The sequence below is a fragment of the Panthera uncia genome (assembly GCF_023721935.1).
Source record: "Panthera uncia isolate 11264 chromosome B2 unlocalized genomic scaffold, Puncia_PCG_1.0 HiC_scaffold_24, whole genome shotgun sequence".
In the NCBI taxonomy this organism is placed as follows: domain Eukaryota; kingdom Metazoa; phylum Chordata; class Mammalia; order Carnivora; family Felidae; genus Panthera; species Panthera uncia.
Genome location: NW_026057580.1, coordinates 49,113,240 through 49,134,168, shown reverse-complemented (window position 1 = coordinate 49,134,168; position 20,929 = coordinate 49,113,240). Strand labels below are relative to the sequence as shown.

Genomic DNA, 20,929 nt, shown 5'->3' with positions numbered 1-20,929 from the left:
GGTACATGAATGAAAAAAGAACAGTATTTAAAAAGTGAAACATATATATGCTACATAATTGATCCATTAAAGAAATCTCCTGTTTAAGGAAAGGTAGCTAGCTGTTAGATAGGCAATTTGGAGGAAGGGAGACACCCTAAATGGTATATTGGCAAGCTTCCTGAAATGCATATACATAGTAATTAGATGCATATTGATTTTTAAATGTCAGCCAGCGTTTACTCTCTTCTTTCTCTAGCATCTATTTGTATGAACAGTGACTATTCTTACTTCTGAAGGGGGTTTATTAAGGTTTTTGTGAACATTTGTTATATAGGAAATAAATTACCACTGCTATATATAACTAACATTAAATTTGTGATACTGGCAATGATTTGTGAGGGATTTAATTCCTTATATGTTAATCGATGGCAGAGACATTTCTGATGCTTTCTACTTGTATTCAGTGAACAAATCCCTTAGTCGTGTTTATGACCTTCAACAACCTGCTAAAATGAATTACTACAAGTATCACTTATATTCTAAACTTAAGTAGCTTTTTGCTAACTCGGTTTAATCAGGATTGTGTTCATCATCTAGTAACATTCTTTTAGTAACCTGTAATGCTTTCTGGGCCTTTAAAGAATGTCAAGGAGCAGAGGATATTCCTGGGAGATTAAATATCTACCTTATTTCATGAAGTCTAAGGTACTTTGAGAGTATCCTTTTTTAGCCTTCCTAGACTGAGTCAATGGAAGGTAACTGCAAAACCATCTCACAGCTGTCACCTGGTGACAATGATTATAAGACACCACAGAATATCAGAGGCATCCAATGTTCAGAGAAGTTAAAAAATGAAGAAATGCATATCTTGGAATTAAGTAGGATTTTTGAAGTCACTAATGATAAATTTAAAAGGATGGTCATGATAGGGGCGCCTGGGTGGCTCAGCTGTCTGAGTTTCCAACTCTTGATTTCAGCTCAGGTCATGATCCCAGGATTGTGGGATTGAGCCCCATGTCGGGCTCTGCACTGAGCGTGGAGCCTGCTTAAGAGAATCTCTCTCTCTCTCTCTCTCTCTCTCTCTCTCTCTCTCTCTCTCTCTCCCCCCTTTCCCCCTCCCTCTCTCTGTCTCCCTTTGCCCCTCTCCTTGGTTCACTCTCTTTAAAATTAAAAAAGAAAAAGTGGTTATGGTAATCTTGTGTTCTGGTTTTTTATGATTAGACCAATATAGTACACTGAGAATTTTCCATTTGATAATTTGGAGTTTGCAGTCTTTTGTTCACTTTAGAATACTACTCAGTGTTTCATTCTCAGATTCATGCAGTAGAATATACAGTCATCCTTGAGATAATTGTTTTGCCTGCTGCCATAAAAGGCTATTAACTTTAATTACCTAGACTCTGAGGAGATGTATTTTGGCCTAGTTGCTTTGAGCAAGGAGTACAGGCGAGTTTTTTTTCATATTCTTTATGTATAGTAACGTTAAAACTGGAATTGTGTCCATTTACTCACAGTGTCCATTGAGAAAAGATATGATAAAAGAAAAAGGAGATACTCACAAGAATGTTTAATTATACTCTTCTCATACCCTGTGCCACTGCACACTCCCCAAACACAGTTCTAATGATGGTGGTTCTTCGTTCACAATGTTTAATACAGTCAGGAATGATGGATCTCTTTGAAGTAGAAATAGGAAGGAAAGGATGATGCAGGGAAGGTAACCTTTAGTTATTTTTTTACTCTCTATATGGTTTGCTTTTTATTTTCATATGCATTTATTTTTTTATAAGAACTAATTACATCTTATAAAAATATGACTCCATACTGCTTATAAAATAAAGAAATGGCATTTGACATTCTTGGTCTGTTCCAAGTATCATTTGACTTTTCATCTTTAACTAAATTATCCCTCATTGTAGCCATACTTGTCCACTTTTTGTCTCACATCTTCTGCATTTTCAGGGCTTTGTTTAAGTTTATCCCTTTGCCCTATCTACCCTTTAAGACTAAACTAAGTCCCAACTATTTGAACTTTTCCAGCTCCCTCCATAGGAAGTACCTCTTACATCACTACTTTGCAGTGGCAAATACATCTATGTAGCACTTATCAGAGACCACCTTTTGGAAGGGTTATTTATTTATGTGTCTAGTTTTCCTGTTAGATTTTGGGACTGAATTATTTAGGTTTGTATTATCTCCTGTAGTACATGGTATAGATAGTATTTCTTGAATTGAATCCTTATAGAATTTTAACTATATACTTTACTTATTTTCACTTTTTTCCAGAGACATCGTATAGTAATTTTCAAGAATTACTAAATGTCATACTGTTCTATGTCTGAAGTTTCCATTGTCAGCCTTTACCACTATTTTCTGAAATACAAGAATTATTGTTGAATCGTTATATTGTATACCTGAAACTAATGTAACATTGTGTGTTAATTATACTTGGATAAACAAACAAAAATAAAGTACCCTCCTGTGATAATCTGTTTCCAAATTAGTTAACAAAAAAAAAAAAGAATTAGTCCTTCACTAGTTACTATCCCATAGTGCAAAAGACCAGAATAATTGCAAAGATATTAAATTTTCATGTTACTTATCTGTTATACAAATTTTGTTGGTTATACAAGCTTCTTATATAGGGAAGAGTATTTTCAAAATAATGTGGGTTTTTTGTTTTTGTTTTTGTTTTTTTTGTAGGTTACTTCCTCAGAACGTTGGCCTGCTCTATGTTGGAGGTTATGAAAGACCCTTTGCCCAAATCAAGGTATGATTGTTCGTTTTCCAGTATACTTTTCTTAGGTGTAGTTCGCTTGTCCAGAACCCACCAGGCACCTGCCAATAACTATCAACATACTAAAAATATGAATGTGAATTACTGTTTTTGCATATTTCTGCTGAAGAAGTAATTCAGTTTTTCAAAGAATTGATTATTTTAATATTCTTGCCCATGGTAGAGTTAAATTTGGCCAAAGCAGTATTTAAAGTGTGTAATTTGATAAATTTTGAACTTCTTAACACTTGTGAAACCATCGCTGTAGTCAACATAAGGAACATATCCATCACCCCTAAAAGTTTCCTTGTGCCTCTTTGAAATTCCTCACTCCTGCCCTTCTTTTTTCCCTTCCAGTCTCCAGGCAACCACTGATCTGATTTGTGTCATCATAGACTAATTTGCATTTTCTAGAATTTTATATAAATGGAATTATACATTATTTCTCCTGTCCCTCTCTCCTCCTTTTCCTCTCCTAGCCTCTTTGACGCAGCATAATTATTTTGAGATTCATCCATGTTGTTGCACTTACAAATAGCTCATTCTTTTTATTGTTACAGTAGTATTCCATTGTATGGTAATAGCACAGTTTCTTTATCCTTTCACCTGTGGATGGACATTTGGTTGTTTCTTTTTGGCTGCTTTGAGCATTTGTATACAAGTCTCTGTGTGGATATATACTTTTCATTTCTCTTGGGTAAATACCTAAGATGAGAATGGCTGGATTAAATGGCGGTTGTATGTTTAATATTTAAGAAATAACCCAAGTGTTTCCCCACCAGTAGGGTGTGAGATTTCCTTGCAATGGCCGTTTTAGTCATTCTTATGATTACAGGGTGGTATTTCACTACAGTTTTATTTTGCATTTCTGTCATGGCTACTAATGTTGAGCATCTTCTCATGTGCTTGTTTGTCATCTGTACATCTCTAGTGAAGTGCATGTTCAAATCTTGCCATTTTTTAAATTGGGTTGTTTTTCTCTTTTTTTACTGTTGAGTTATGAGCATTCTTATATCTTCTGGATATAAGTCCTTTATCAGATTTAAGATTTGCAGCCTTTCCCCCAGCTATGGCTTGTCTCTTCATTCTCTTAAACAGGCTCCTCGAAGAGCAGAGTTATTAATGTTAATGTTTATAAGTTTTTCCCCATGGCTCATGCTTTTGGTACTGATCTAAGAAATGTTTGCCTAACCAAAGTCACAAAGATTTTTCTCCTTTGTATTCTGGAATCATTACGGTTTTAGATTTTACATTTAGATGTAATATCTATTTGCGTTAATTTTAATATAAGATTCAAAGTTCAAGGTATAGAGGAATGTCGAACCCCCCATCTTTTTGGCACGTGGATATCCAGTTATTCCAAAACCATTTTTTAAAAAACTATTCTTGCCACCACTGAATTGTCTTTGCATCTTTGTTGAAAATCAATTGACTATGTGTGTGTGAATCTATTTCTGGACTCTGTTCTGTTCCATTGATTTTCGTGTCTACCCCACCACCAATACCACACTATCTTATTATTGTATCTCTATAATAAGTCATGGAGACAGGTAGGGTAAATCCTCCAACCTTGTTCTTTTCCAAAGTTGTTTGACTAATTAGGTTCCTTTAATTTCCATACAAATTTTAAAATGCCAAATTCTCTAAAAATGCCCACTGGAATTTTAACTTGTATCATGTTAAATCTATAGATCAATTTGAGGTGAAATGATATGTTAACAATACTGAATCTTTTAATTCGTGAAGACCACATATTTCTCCATTTATTTAAATCTTTAATATTCCTCAACAGTATTTTGTTTTATTAAATTGAACTTTTTCATTTTTCATAGATTTATCCACAAATATTTTATATTTGTGGTGTTATAAAAGTGTTTTTTTAACATTTTTATAAAGAATTTTTTGCATAATTTTTGTTTACAATTAATGCAGGAAAAAAGTTTTTTTTTTTTTAGTTGAAATATTATTAACATACAATGGTATGTTCATTTCAGGTGTACAATATAATTATTCACCTGTGCTGTACATTACTCAGTGCTTATCACAATAAGTGTACTCTTAGTCCCTTTTATCTATTTCACTCCTTCCATCCCCATTCCCCCACTTCGCCTCTGGCAACCACCAGTTTGTTCTCTGTATTTAAGAGTCTGGGTTTTTGTTTGTCTCTTTTTTTTTTCTTTGTTTATTCATTTGTTTCTTAAATTCCACATATGAATAAAATCATTTGGTATTTGTCTTTCTGTGACTTACTTCACTTAGCAAAATATCTTCTAGGTCTATCCATGTTGTTGCAGATGGCAGTGGCAAGATCTCATTCATTTTATGGCTGAGTAATATTTCAGTGTGTGTGTGTGTGTGTGTGTGTGTGTGTGTGTGTGTGTGTGTGTGGTGTATGTGTGATACACCACATTTTCTTTATCCATTCATTTGTTGATGGGCACTTGGTTGCTTTCATAATGCTGTGATAAACATAGGGATGTATATATCTTTTCGAATTAGTGTTTTTATTTTCTTTGGGTAAATACCCAGTAGTAAAATTACTGGATCATATGGTAATTCTGCTTTTAAATTTTTGAGGAACTTCCACAGTTTTCCATAGTGACTGTATCAGTTTGCATTTTTGCCAACAGTGAAAGGTTGCCTTTTTGTTTTGTTGATGGTTTCCTTAGTGTGCAAAGCTTGTTATTTTGCTGTAATCCCTCTGAAAATACCAACAGAATTTTTTATAGAACTAGAAAAAACATTACTAAAATTTGTATGGAATCACAAAAGACCCCAAATAGCCAAAACAATCTAGAGAAATTTAACAAAGCTGGAAGTATCACAATCCCAGATTTTAAGATATACTACAAAGCTGTAGTAATCAAAACAGGATACTACTGGTACAAAAGTAGACACAGATCAGTGGAACAGAATAGAGAGCCTGGAAATAAACCCATGCTTATATGATCAATTTAATACAGAAGAGACAAGAATATACAATGGGAAAAGACAAGTCTCTTCAATAGATGTGTTGGGAAAACTGGACAGCTACATGTGGAATAATGAAACTGAACCACTTTCTTCCACCCGACACACAAAAAAAACCTCAAAATGGATTAAAGACCTAAATGTGAGGCCTGAAACCATAAAACTCCTGGAAGAAAATAGAGGCAGTAATTGCTTTGACATTGACCATAGAGATATTTTTCTAGATATAAAAGTATTTTTTATTTCAATTTCTGGTTGTTCATTGCTAGTATATAAAAAGATTTTTATGTGTTTACTTTAAATCCTGCAGTTTTACTATACTCAATTATTCTAGTCCTTTTTTGCATATTCATAGGATTTTCTGCATAAATGATTATGCCATCTACTATAAAAGACAGTTTTCCTTCTTTCTTTCTGATCCGGATGCTTTTTACTGCTTTTTCTTGCCTTACTACATTGACTAAAGCCTACACACAGAGTTGAATAGAAATGGTGAGAACAGACCTCCATGCCTTATTTATGATCTTTGAGGGAAAGTGTTCGATCTTTCATCAAACATTGTTTTTATAGTAATATTACTTAAGGGTTGAATCCTAGATTCCATCTAGGCTTTCATGTAAGAAGTGGAATAATGTTATGAACTTTAAAGTAGTAATATAAAGGACAGTTTGAGATCATCCTTTCTTGTTATTATAACTTTTTGTTAATATTTTCTTATAGGCCTATAAAATTTGTTTTATGTTTTTTGTTTAGTTTTCTGATTTTTCCTCACATTTGTGTCTTGGCTCCATGAGTTGTTTCTTGTTCCAGTTGAGGGGTATGAGTTCAAATTCCTTTCTACCTGTGTAAATAACATATATTTTTATGCTTTGAAAAACAAGGATTTTTGAGAAAAGACTGAGCCTGAATAGAGGATATAAAAAATATTTAATGTTGAGGAGGTTTAGTAACATTATTGGACTTTCTTAATGAAAAATCTTATTTTGGTTACCATAGCATCAGCACCTCTTTAAATACCTCCACTCATTTAATTTAAATAAAAACACTCTCAAAAGTTCATCATCAGGATCTTAACTTGTGGACCCTCTTGAACTTTTATTCTTTCTTAAGTAATGACAAGCATTCAGGTACATTTGTCTTCTTCCTTTTTTAATGTCCCTGGAACATGAGTTGGCAAGAGTTTCTTCATAAACCTCTCTCACTATCCTGTTCACCGAATTCAATAGTATTGCCAGGAATCCTAATAAGTTTCTGCAGGAACATTTTGAAAGCCTAATTTTTTTCTGTCCATTGGTTTGGAAAATCCTGTTTTTCCTTATTAGAACTGAAATAACTAAAAAGTGAGAGGCTTGTATTATATATTTAGGGAGGGGTAGAATTTGTGTGTGTGCTACATGTTTCAAAAACATAGTTTAATATATGTATGAGGTTAATTCCTCCGTCACTCACCTGATTTATTAACATAACATTTTCTTTATCCAGGCCCTTCCTGACAAGCTCAGTGACAGAGGTCAATCCTTTGTCAACCCTTTATGCCTAGATAATCAACTCAAAAGAAAAGGGCCCATTATTGTAGGGCACCTTTTCCCTTTGATGTTGCTGTCAGAAAGGTTTCTCTCATAAACCGTGCAAGGATTTCTTATCTTTATTAATTATTCAAGTTCCTTCATAATTCTTATGGTGTCTTTAAAAATGCTATATAGATCTTTACCTAATTAGAATATTTATAAGTTAACTGGAAAACAATAAAAAAAATCATAGTTTAAATGACTGAGATTAGACTAGAAATTTAAGGTTCATTTCCTCCCTTACCTTGTACCTGATTCTTTGGACATGAAATACCAATACTTGTTAGATTCATTTCTCTCTCATTAAATAAACTAAGTGTAATGATACAGTGTTGTGTGCCATAGATATCAGATAAACCTTTAATAAATGGAAACTGGTTTGCTTTCCTTAAGAGCAGATTAGTTGAATTTTTTTGGTAAATAAGTTAGGAAACTGTGCACTTGAATATTTAGGAAAAAGAATTATTCACTAACATCACAGATCTAAGTTTTGAGTGGCTTGGTGTTAGAGGCTCTTTTTATTAGATACATTTTACAGTTGTATTTCTAAAAAGCAGCTCCATTTTATAAAGATGAAAGAGAGAAAAATAAAAACACAAAAAGGATAATAGATATTTGGACCAATGTTAAATGAGTTCAGAAATTGCTGTAGCATGACAAGAGATACCTGCACTATTAATGTATAACATAAGTCATTACAACCATTCTCACACACATACACACCCTTCCATTATTACCCATCTTTTAGTTCTAGTTTCTTAGCCAAGTCCTAGATAAAGACACAAATATATACAAACATGTGACTTCATTATAGTCTTAGACTAATACATCTTCATACTAGTTTCAGGTTTTACTGTTTTTAGGGGAAGTTTTTCCAACTTAACCTTTATTTCTTAACAACTTCCATAAGTCATTCTTTTCTCAAACAACCTCAGTCCTTGTGTAGATAAGTTTCACCCAAGGCAGTGACTCTCTTTTCAGATCATTAATTCCTTTCAGAATCCTATGAAAGCTGTGGACCCTCTCTCTAGAAAAATGTACATGCACGCACTTCTATTTATAAGTTCAGAGAGTTCATGGACTCTATTGAAGGTTATTTAGGGACCGCAAATTAAGAACCCTAAAAAGTGAATAAAATATGTTTTCCCAGATTTTTCAATTAACCAAAAAGGTATTGAAAGCATATACATTTAAATTTTTAGGGGGAGTTTGTCATCTTGATTTTAAACATGCATGATTGTCTTTTGTTTTATCCTAAAATATAATAAACTAAATAAAACACTGATCATTTGATGAGTTGTCATTCAGAGTCAGGAACTGCCTCACATATTCACCGCTATTGTTTTGTGCTATAAATGAAGCAGATTTCACCCTCATCCAAGACTAACTTCTTTTAACTTTATTGACATTAATGTTCTAAATGTACTAGGTTATACATGACTTAATTTTTCTTAAGAGATACAGTTCATTATACCTTTATATGCAGTCTTTGAAATTAAAAAGGGGAGTTTTGATTAAAGCAAAATTTTGCTTAATTTCTATTTGTATCCTTTCAGGCTGTCAGAAGTTTTTCAGAAATCCCTTATTTGGGGGGATGGTATTTCCATATATCTTTATGTAATACCTTTGTCTTAATTGTATGTATATAAATTGTTATTCGTAGCTTATTTTTATAGACATGTTCAAGTTTAAGTAATAGTTTACAATTTATCCTTATTATTCTGTTTTGTTTTCTAGAGAGTCTCACAGTCTAGTAAAAATCTTAATGCTATTTCTGTAGGTTTCTAGTCCTGGAGGCTCTACTTAGCAGCCAGAATCCATAAAACCAAGAAGAATTGAAGCCTGTCAACATCACTTTTAATCAACTCAGGGGTTGTTCTGGAAAGACTCAAGGCCACAGGGCTGTCCCTCCCTGCAGGGGTTGGTATTAGTTGCCTCTTCCAGCTCTGACAGCCTAAGAAGTGGGAGAGGCTGTGAGGCTCAGTCAGACAGTTTCCACTTTGACACTGCAGAATGGCTCAAAAATGTCCTCTGTATTTTAACTATGAATTCCACACAGCAACCATATGTGAAAAGTAAAGAATATAACCATTATTCTGAGGCAGTTATTTTATAGTCAGTACAGCTAAGTTCTTGCCTTAGATCCTGCTTCCATCCTTCCCGAGGAACGGGGTGCCATTCGTCACAGTCTCCTACTCCAAGCTTTTGGAGCTTGAATTTTTAAAAATCTCTTTATAGCCAAGGAAATACAGTATTGGTGTTTGCATTCATATGCATATGCAACAGATGCAAATAAATGGTGATCTCTTCATTTTTGAAAGCATATTTGGAAATTCATACCATCCCTCAGACTTTTTTCTCTTAAAAAAAAGTAGAATATTTTTTTCTTTAAGGTATATAGAGTTCGGATTGTCGTTTGTTACTTAAAAATATTTTTGAGATTGCTAGTGACTTGGCAGTTTTAATTTCTTGGGTTGGTTAAATTTATAAAGGTCAAGTGGGGACTCTGAATTATTAAAAGACTGAAAAACACTAAGAAAACTAATTTGACTGATCTTTTAGAAAATATTGGAGTTTAGGAAATAATATATATATCAGATCAGCACTTTTTACTAAAAGAAAATATTTAGCATCCATATTTTAAATTTCTAAAATGTCTGAAGTATTACATCAGGTAAAGATGTAGTCCTTAAAACTGAGTATTCTAGTTTAGTAGCTTCCAAATTTTTGACTATGACCTGTAGGAAGGTAAGAAATGTATTTCTATTGAGATTCTGTTCTACACATACATATATTTATATACACACAATGTAGACTGGAATTTCAAAGTAAGTGTGATGCAATAGTTACTTCCCATTCTGTTCTGTTTATTTTTCTATTTTTTTTTTAAAGTGTTTATTTGGGGCGCCTGGGTGGCTCAGTCGGTTGGGCGTCCGACTTCGGCTCAGGTCACGATCTCGCGGTATGTGGGATCGAGCCCCGTGTCGGGCTCTGTGCTGACTGCTCAAAGCCTGGAGCCTGCTTCAAATTCTGTGTCTCCCTCTCTGACCCTCCCCCATTCATGCTCTGTCTCTCTCTGTCTCAAAAATAAATAAACGTTAAAAAAAAAATTAAAAATAATAAAAGTGTTTATTTTAAGAGAGAGAGAGCGTCTGCGCATGTGCAGTTGCATGTGTGAGGGTGGGGCACTCTGGCAGGGAAGGGGCAGAGAGAGAGAGAGAGAGAGAGAGAGAATCCCAAGCAGGCTCTGCACTCTGTGGGGCTCGATCCCACGAATCTTGAGATGACCTGAGCCGAAATCAAGAGTTGGATGCCCAACCAACAGAGCCACTCAGGAACCCCTGATTTGGTTTTTAAATGCTGGTCTTAACCCATTAAATTGACTTCTCTCTTGGAATATGGGTCACGACTCAGTTTGGCAAACTGGCAAACACTGCTGCAGGGTAGGACTTGTCCAGCTCATGCTGCCTTAAGATTCTGGCAGCAGACTGCCATCCTTCTGCAGTGCAGATGATCATGAGGAAGCTTACCTGCCCCTGAGTTGATGACAGCCCTCTGAGTGGCTTTGGAGGGAGAAGAAAATGATAAGATGTCATAGTTGTTGGGAGGAGGGAGGAGGAAAGTAGAGAAAAAGGTAAATGAGAAATGAATTAAGATGTTTCATACAGCCAAGTAAAGCTATTTTCTGTTTTAAAAAAATTCATTCTCAAGAACAGAAGGGAGCCTTCCACGCCTACTCTGTCTTCCAAGTAATTTCATGTATTTTGAGGATAGAGAAAGAAATAAAGGTAACATCTCCCCTAGGAGAAGAAATTGGAAAGAAATGGAGATAGGTGAGAAATTGAGAGAAAGCAATGGAATCAGATCTGGATTTGTGCAACATATTCATTGAATAATGGCTAAATTTTCTTTAATACTGTAAGAAGTGGCACATTTTCAGTGTCTCATATGTAGTAATAAGGGAAGACATGGTTATCCCTTTGTTGAAAACAGATTCAAAGCGTGAGAGAAGCTTTAAAAAAAAAAAAAAAACCCTCATGGAAGCTAAAAGTCTTCCTACCTGTATGCAATAGCTCTTAAGTCTCTGACAACCTTTTCTCCTGCATACTTGCTCACAAAGTGCTTCAGGGTTACTGCAGGGCTGTCAGGTGAGCCCATGTTGTAACTTTCTGGATGTTAAAATCATGCATTGTCTACTAACAAGTCACACAGTAACTGCAGAGTAGGCTTCTAACAGGTATTCATAGTAGTAGTTATCCTGCCATATTTACCACAGTGGTTTTGGCAGCATTATTGCCAAAATTTAGTAACACGTAAGGCCTGACTGTAGTCACACATTTCAGTTTTAGTGTTCTTATCTTCCTGTCCTTAGAATACTTGTCTACAAGACGATAAGCCCTGTTGACACTGGTCTTGTACAATTCTAGATCCTCAGCATTTGGTATAGTGCCTGAGACATAAAAGCACATAAAATAGATACTTGTTACCATTATTATTGAGGATGCTTAGACAACCGAGTGTTATTGTTGTTTATAGAGGTCTGATATAAAATTTCATTAGTTTTGGGTGTCATGACACAATGATTCGATATTTGTGTACATTGAGAAATGATCATCACCAAAGCCTAATTAACCCCCATCACTGTACATAGTTGTACAAATTGTTTTTTCTTATTATGAGAACTTTTAAGATTTGTTCTCTTAGCAACGTTCAGATATGCAGTGCAGTATTACCAAGTATAGTCACCATTCTATGCATTAAATCCCAGTGACTTATTCATTTTATAACTGTAAGTTTGCACCTTTGACCCCCTTTACCTATTTCATCCACTCCCACCCCACCTCTGGCAACTACCAGTCTGTTCTCTCTATCTAAGAGCTTGGTTTGGCTTGGTTTGGTTTTTGTTCTTTGATGTTTTTTTTAACTATTAAGTATTTGCCATGAAATCATAAAGTATTTAGAACTCTGGCTCTAACATACATATTTATATTTAGTGCCTTAGAACGTTATTTTTCTAAACATCTTGAGTTGGGATATCTTTGAGGCAATATAAATTAATTTTATTTTCTAATTTAAGATTGTGGTTGTAAATTATTAACATCAGTAGCTTTATTTGAAATGTAGATTTTATGAATACATTATTCTGAGAACATTTTAAATATAGTTCTCAAATTATTTTCCAATTAAGAAAGTTAGCATTTTTCTTAGCTGGAAATTCCAGTGACTTTCATTCTCTCTTGAGCCAGACACTTTATAGACAAATGTTAGAAATTATTTTAGCTTAGTTATATCAAGCTTAGTTCTTCTTAAATGTGGTTTGGAGAGAAAAAGAATAAGCAGTTCTTTTTTGTAATTTTGAAATGTTCTCAGAGAAGTGAATGATACTATATCATGCATGTTTAGGTATTTGTAATGCAGTAGCCCTCCTATTTTGGTGAAAGGAAATAACATGGTATTTCTCATCCCCTTGTGTTTTTTCCTACCAATATTTCACTTCCAAAACGAAGTAGTTCTCTGACTGGAATTTCAAAGGCACTGATAACCATTTCAGTACAAAAGGTTACACCTAAAGTGACTATGAAGTCATATTTCAGACAAATAATTCCAGTTTCTGATCTAGATTTCTATGAGACCTCTAGAAATTATATATTTTACTTTATTCCCACCAAACATAAAAATAATTTCTCTAGGAGTCCGTTATGAATACTCACACATCTTCTTGCCCAATAAAGTTTCAAAAAACAACCTCCCCTCCTCAGTTGCCAAGAATACAGAAAAGACCCATTTCATGTGTCTGTGACCATGAATCAGGCAGTTGGGAAAGCTCCAGATTGCTCGTCTTTTTTGGCTCTTCAACAACAGTAACAAACGCAGAAACTCTGAGACTAGATAATACAAATCAGTAAATGTTGCCAAGATTTTAATTGGCAGTACTAAAGTTGCTACTTTGAGCACCTTCAGAAGTTTGAAACCGCTGCATGAAGTGACTCCTTGTCCTAAATAAATACTGTGGGACATGGATAGGAGGGATCTTTAATTTTCTAAAACAAAAATACAGAAGTATAGTCCAGTAAATCTAATACTCTTTTAAAATAGCTTTTTATAAATAGTGAGTTAAATATTCATTTTCTCCATATCCCCTAGTTTTATTATCTGTAGAATTATTTGTCCGAAAGTAAAAATGACAACTCTATAGTTTTAGCAATTCACAAATCATGCTAAATGCAATGCAAGATAAGGTTTGGAGAAACTTTTACAAATTTAAGTTTAACATTACAAATATAGGTCAGCATTGAGGTACAATTTGAATATTTACGGTTTTACTAAAACATTTTATTAATTAATATTAATATTAATATTTAAATTCTTCTCTATAGTGTCACCAGATCAGAGCATTTCTGATACCCAAGAAATAGTTTCACAGGTGATCATTCATCTGCTAAATAATATGTTGTTTCTGATATTAAAGTACTTTTATTTTATTTATTTATTTATTTTTAAATGTTTTATTTTTATTTTTGAGACAGGGACAGAGCATGAACGGGAGAGGGTCAGAGAGAGAGGGAGACACAGAATCTGAAACGGGCTCCAGGCTCTGAGCTGTCAGCACAGAGCCCAACGCGGGGCTCGAACTCACAGACAGCGAGATCATGACCTGAGCCGAAGTCGGCCGCTTAACCGACTGAGCCACCCAGGCGCCCCTTAAAGTACTTTTAATTAAGATTTCTTCTAAGACTTAAATCTTATAACACTCAAAATATTATCAGTCAGCATACATTATATACACATTCTTTTAAAAATACCTACCTATTCAGGGGCGCCTGGGTGGCTCAGTCGGTTGAGCGACCGACTTCAGCTCAGGTCATGATCTCATGGTTCGTGAGTTCTAGCCCCGCGTCAGGCTCTGTACTGACAGCTCAGAGCCTGGAGCCTGCTTCTGATTCTGTGTCTCCCTCTCTCTGCCCCTTCCCCACTCATGCTCTGTCTCTGTCTCAGAAATAAACATTAAAAAAAAATTTTTTTAATAAATAAAAATACCATTCAGAATCTATTTGGATAGACACCTGAAATTACATTTTGGGTTATTTACTGTCCAGAATCTGTTCTCAATATATTGCAATATTTTAATATCAGATTTTATTTTCTAAGTCTTAGTTAAATAAAAGAAGTTATCTAGTGCAAAATTCATTTAATGTAAACTTTTTGTTTGCTTGTTTGTTTTGGGCAAAGGGGCTTAGACTTTAAGAAACAAAATAAGAGTATTTAAGTTTAATGTATACCTAATGTATAATAATTTTTCTCATTTATCATCAAATATTGTAACCATATGATATCTCTTTGGGCATCTCATCTTTTTTCTTCTTTGTCAGTATTTGAAAACTTTCTATCATGAAAAAGGAAAAAATAGGATAATTAATTTCTTTAAAACTGAAAACACAGTTTTAGTACTGTTATCAAGCAAAAAAAATATTACAGACAACATTTGTTGAGCACTAATGCCAGGCACTGTTCTAATTAATTCTGAAACAATATATAAAGTGCAGGTACTTTTAGCATTTCCAGTTTTACAGATTAGGAAGACCTAGAAGGCTGAGTAACAAATCCAAGATTATGTTGCCAACAGGTAGCAGTTATTGCCTTCTATGGAGTATTATTTAAGTGTCTAGTATTTAGTGTATACTGTATAGTTACTATTTATGTTGCATTATTATCATATACAATATTATTATAGTCCTTGAATTCCTTCTGAGTTTTGCTTGTACAAACACTGGCTGGACTCTATGACTCTTCCAAAAGAAATATGGTTTCACCATGAGGATCAAGGTAGAGCATCATTGTGGTTTGTTTATGCAAAAAGATACTGGAGTATAAAGAACTCAAAGTTATAATCTTACCTTCGCTACTTATTTAGTTAGCGTTGAGTGTTTATGTTCATTGGTTGTTAACAGCAAGAGCTGAGAGTTCTTGTATTGGGAACACTTGTGAATCTGTGAGATATTAAAAGGCTTCTAATTATAGTATCTTCTGATATCTTTATGAAGTATTTTTCTTTCTGTTCCCAAAGCAGCTAGTTTGAAGTTTATTTGTCATATATCCCTCCTCAGGTATTATTTTTAGAAGGGCTAACCCTACTTATTATTTTTCTTTTATATTAAATATTTCTTATTTTACCTTTAATACTTGTTAATGTTCAAGAGATCTGGGTGAAAGTCTTGTATGGTTATTAATTTGAAACAGTCTTTGGAAATCTAATTTATTTCTTTAAGAAAGATACCAGGTGGTAGGAAATCAGGTATATAAACAAATCACCTGAGATTTTGAGTGCTCTGATTAGCTTAAGAAAAAGTTAATATCTCATTTACAAGATTTTTTTTTTTTTTAACCAGGTGTGGCAGTTTTGCTAGATATAGTGATAAACAGTTTCTCATTTTCTGGCTCAAAGTTGAATTTGCTTTGTGAGCATAGCTGGAATTAAAACATTTTAATGTTTTTCAAGATCAGTGTATCTTGGAGGCATTTTGATGACTCAGGGCTGATTTTAGCTGCAGAAAGAATTATAGCAGAATTGCAAGGAGAAGGAACAGATGTTTTTTAAGTTTCAGGATGAGTAGGTTGGTTGCATAGCACAAGGGTAATTGGATGATGTAAAACGCAGTGACTGTGAGAATAAGCAAGGAGATACTCTCAGGGTGGTTTTGGTTTAGCAAAAGGATGAATGAAATAAGGGAATATGTACATGATGTGGGTCATTAGATGTCATGAAGCGGAGATTTCTGGAGTGGAATGGAACCACATGAGGAAAAGGTAAAAATTATATTGGTGAGGGTAAGTTACTACTAGTGGTGAATTATTCCACACTATTATAGCCTGTTAAAAGATATAGACTCCAAGCTCTTGTAGAAGTCATCCTTATCCATAAGAAGTAAAATCTTAAGTCTAATGTTGATTTTTAGACACTTTTACTGGCTGAATAATTTATTAAAGCAATAAAATCATGAAAAATTATCACTTGGTAGAAAAAAGGTAAAGACAAGTCTATTCTTTGAATTCCACTCCTTCTTGGTGGCGTCTCAAATGTCCTTAATGAGAACATAATCTTCCTTGAGACTTCAGTTCTGTTAGCCATGACAGTTAATGTCCACCTCTCCTGAGTGACTTGAGGTTGGTCTACCTCACTTTCCTCCTCAACACCTTACACTCCTTGATCGTCTCTGTTTTAGGCATTTTGACACTCTCTAGCATAAAGTCAGTCTATTTATGGTCTTCAGAGCCTTTCATAAGTTTACCCTGCATTTGTTTGCTTTTTTTTTTTCATTTTTAATTGCCACCAACATGGCTTCCTACTGTCCACTGTAGCAAATGTAAGTTCCTCCCATAAGCCTTTCCCATCCCATTGTACCTTTATTCTCCCTAACTTCCACTCCTCTCTGATGTTTGCAGTTCCCTGTTCCCTTGACTATACATACTGTTTTCAAAACTTACCTGCTAGTCAAAAAGGAACATCAACTAAGTATATATATCTAAGGTATTTTGGTGGAGACTTAGGGATATAAAGATTAATAAGATATTTTATATGCCTGCAACTTATCTATAGTCTGGCTGCTGAGATGGATGAAATCTCTTTGTTAAAATATCATGAACAATTCAGGATAGGATGTGATGTGTCAGATGCTTGGAATTAGCTATAAATGTCAAAAGTTGAGGAAAACTGTGGACTGAGGTAGCTGGGTTGGGATTTAGAAAGGAAATGCAAACTGTGTTGTCTTACCAATAACGTGAATAGTAGAATGTGTGTGTGTTTGAGAGAGAGTGAGTGTTTGTCTTTGTCTTTTTCTGTTTACCCCCTGTAGGGATAGAAGGATGACAGGTGTTTCAGGAAAACAGAAAATGCACAGTTGTGGAACTGTAAAGACTTGCCTTGGATACAAAAGCAAAAGCTTATGTAAGGAAATAATAGGAAATATGGTTGAAGAGGTGATTTGGTATTAGAGAATATTTTTAACGTGTATTTATTTTTGAGACAGAGAGAGACAGAGCATGAACAGGGGAGGGTCAGAGAGAGGGAGACACAGAATCTGAAACAGTCTCCGGGCTCTGAGCTGTCAGCACAGAGCCCAGTGCGGGGCTCAAACTCACGGACCTGAGCTGAAGTCAGCCGCTTAACCGACTGAGCCACCCAGGTGCCCCTTAGAGAATATTTTTAAAAACCCAACCATACTAACAGCAAGACCATACAGACCACTGTAAGGATTTCTAAGTTGGAACAAGGCAAGGGGACCCTAATACCTTTTTAGAGAAACATTAAAATTTTTAGGTGAGAACCAAGCTCAGCGTAAAGAAATGACATTTCCCTGACAATTCATATAAGTATTCCAGATGGTTTCTTTAGGCCCCAGCTAAATAAACTAATAATAAAGGTCACTGGCATGGACAATAAGAAAAGGGTCCTGAATTCCTAAAGTCATAACTATCAGATAGTAAAATATTTTTATGTCTTTTTCATGTTATTTGAAGTGTTCGCTTTCTAAGAGAAACAAAGAAATGGAACTAATATAAAAATAGTTCAAATTAACGTTTCTGTTAGTTGTTTCTGACATTATGTTGCTGCTCAAGTTGAACTCTTACTTGTGACAAGAAAATGCATTAGAGAACGTTTCTTAATATGGCTACTTATATCTTTGAATCTGACCGTTTAAGTCATAAAAGAGCCTGCCTCTCCATAGTTGCTATTTCAGTTGTTTTCATCTCTTTTTTGTGTGTGTCTTGAGAAATTAAGACTAAGCCTAAGACTGTTAGATATATTTTTCAGAGGAGACTTGTATTCTGGAAAAAGACAATAGATTGATTGGTTCAGGTTTTTTCAATGCATATTTTTTATTGTGAAAAAGAAATCAGTTCAGTATACCGTTCCACCATGGAAGGTGATAATTACCCTTTTTATTGTATTCACAGCTTGTTCAGAGAGTTATCTCTAAAATTGTGACTTAAAAGCTTTTGTTAATGTTTATTTATTTGAGAGAGAGAGAGAGAGAGAGGGAGAGAATGAGAGAACGAGCTAGTGGGCACAAGTTGGGGAGGGGCAGAGAGAGACGGAGACACAGAATCCGAAGCAGGCTCCAGGCTCTGAGCTGTTATGAGCTCTGAGATCATTACCTGAGCCAAAGTTGGTCACCCAACTGACTGAGCCACCCAGGCGCCCCTAAAATTGTGACTTTTAAAACATAGCATCGAGAGTCTATTACTGAGTTAAAAATAAATAATAATTAGTATTGAATAAGACATAATTCTAAATTTCTACTTCCTATACTGTACTATTTTCATTAAACATTTTTTTCAGTATTTCTGTATGGTAATCTGAAAGCAGAAACTCATACTGTAGTGGTATATACTACCCAGTAGTAGATATTGCATATTTCTGGCTTGATAATCTATTCTTCTTTTTGGAAATAATAATGTTTTGACATTATTTTCAAAGTTAGAGGTTTGTGTTAAGATCAATGATAATTTTAAATACCTAGCTCTGGCATTATGGAATTGTAACATATGATTTTAATTGTACTAGATGTGAATAGAAATAAGGTATTTTTATAAATTGCAAAAGAAATCATTTTTACTGAGCACATATGTGCCCAGGACACATTATACTATTATAACAGTCTTAATAAAGTAGATATTTGTATTTATAGATAAGAAATTTGAGACACAGAGAAGTTAAGTGTTGAATAACTTGCCCATGATTATACAACCAGTAAATGATATAATTGGGATTGGAAACCAGGTTTCTCTGACTCCCTAAGCCCACTCACTTTCTTTGTTCTTGCAGTGCTGTTTTTGTGCAAATATTGCTGGTTTAAATTTTTCATTCAAGATTGTTGATCAAGTATTTCAAGGGAATTGGCCCATACAACACTTTGACAAAAAAACAAGCTCTACAGAAGTGCAAGGCAGTAGGGGCGCCTGGGTGGCTCAGTCGGTTAAGCGTCCGACTTCAGCTCAGGTCATGATCTCACGGTCTGTGGGTTCGAGCCCTGCGTTGGGTTCTGTGCTATCAGTTCAGAGCCTGAAGCCTGCTTCGGATTCTGAGTCTCCCTCTCTCTCTGCCCCTCCCCCACTCACGCTCTGTCTCTATCAAAAAATGAATAAACGTTAAAAAAATTTTTTTTAAAGTGCAAGGCAGTAAAGACTTCAGTTATCCAACATCATCATTATTTCGTGAAATATTTCCCATATAGCTTTTTAAAGCAAGCATTTAAGTTAATAACTTCTCCCTACCTTCTTAAAGTGTTCTATAATTTATATAACTTTTATTTCGAGTGTCATCTTAGGCTATTAGCTTGTACTTTAATAAAGTGATGGCCTCAGGAATTGTTAATGACTCTTAAGCCAGTTACTGCCTCAGAAAGTGGTTCAAGATTACTGTGCTTTTGTGGTTGGTGATTTGCTGTCAGCTGTCATTTCTCAGTCAGATTCTGACAGTTCTTTTCATACTGCTTCTATTTTTTTTTTCCCCTGCCAGTAACTTAAGTGCCAAAATTTATAGGGAAAATCAGGTAACTGAATTTGTCAAATACAGTAACCTTAATTTGTAACTAATTATGTATATCAATAAGCTTTGACCAGTGAGCCTAAGGGATCTCTACATCCTCCTGGAAAAATATAGTACTTTCATTCATGGACATTGTGTTCCTGTCTTTTCTTTTTTTAATGAGGGGGGTGGGTGCTAATTCTTCTGTGTTTTCCTTAATGCAGTAGGCAGTAGTCCTACACTGGTGGGGGGGGGGGCGTTGTATATTTAAAGGGCCTACACACTTAACTTGTATTTCTTTTAATCACATGCATTGCTCTTGTGGTTCTAAATATTTGAATGTGATTCTCCTTACTTATTTGAATACAGCCAAGAAGACAAAAAGCATCAGCTGTTACGCTTGGAATCTTTTGTCTGCAGTGGGTTTTTTTCTTCAGTGAGCCTGCTGCCTTTACTCCAAGTCTCCCTTTCTTCACTGTGGCAGTAGCTGATGTCTCTGTCACTGCTACTCACAACCATACCGAGTGATATAAAAGAGCTTTGAAGCTTAAAATACTTCTCTAACTTAACTTGCACACGTGTATCTTCAAGTTTCTCCAGCAAAGTGACTGAACCAGGTCTGCTTTCAGTTCCCTTGTCAGTCAGTGCCTCACGGCTTTCCCTTTTGTCACAGCACTAGTGATGCAGTGTGCTTTATAATCCATACTCCTCTTTTACGTCACATGCAGATTTAGATACTTTGCTTATCTCTATAGCATAGAGCTCATCTCTGTGTCTGAGTCCTTATGATTTATAATCATGGTAGCAGTAAACTTCAACTTTACATGGGCATCTTAAAGAAAACACACAGGAGTTTTCACAGAAGCTGGGAGCTTTTCTACCCAGCTAGAAATATACTAATGTTAGATTCCAGGCAATCTCATAAAAGCAATATATTATTTTTTTTTTTTTAATTTTTTTTTTCAACGTTTTTTATTTATTTTTGGGACAGAGAGAGACAGAGCATGAACGGGGGAGGGGCAGAGAGAGAGGGAGACACAGAATCGGAAACAGGCTCCAGGCTCCGAGCCATCAGCCCAGAGCCTGACACGGGGCTCGAACTCACGG

General features: G+C 34.9%; 1 protein-coding gene across 1 annotated transcript in view; it reads left to right on the top strand.

Moving 5' to 3' along the window:
• Window positions 1–20,929, top strand: part of RNGTT (RNA guanylyltransferase and 5'-phosphatase) — a 305,912-nt gene that overhangs the window by 252,909 nt on the left and 32,074 nt on the right. Inside the window, exon 14 of the mRNA XM_049652908.1 lies at window positions 2,686–2,752. Coding sequence (XP_049508865.1) covers window positions 2,686–2,752 — 67 coding nt within the window. The remainder of the gene's footprint in view (window positions 1–2,685; window positions 2,753–20,929) is intronic.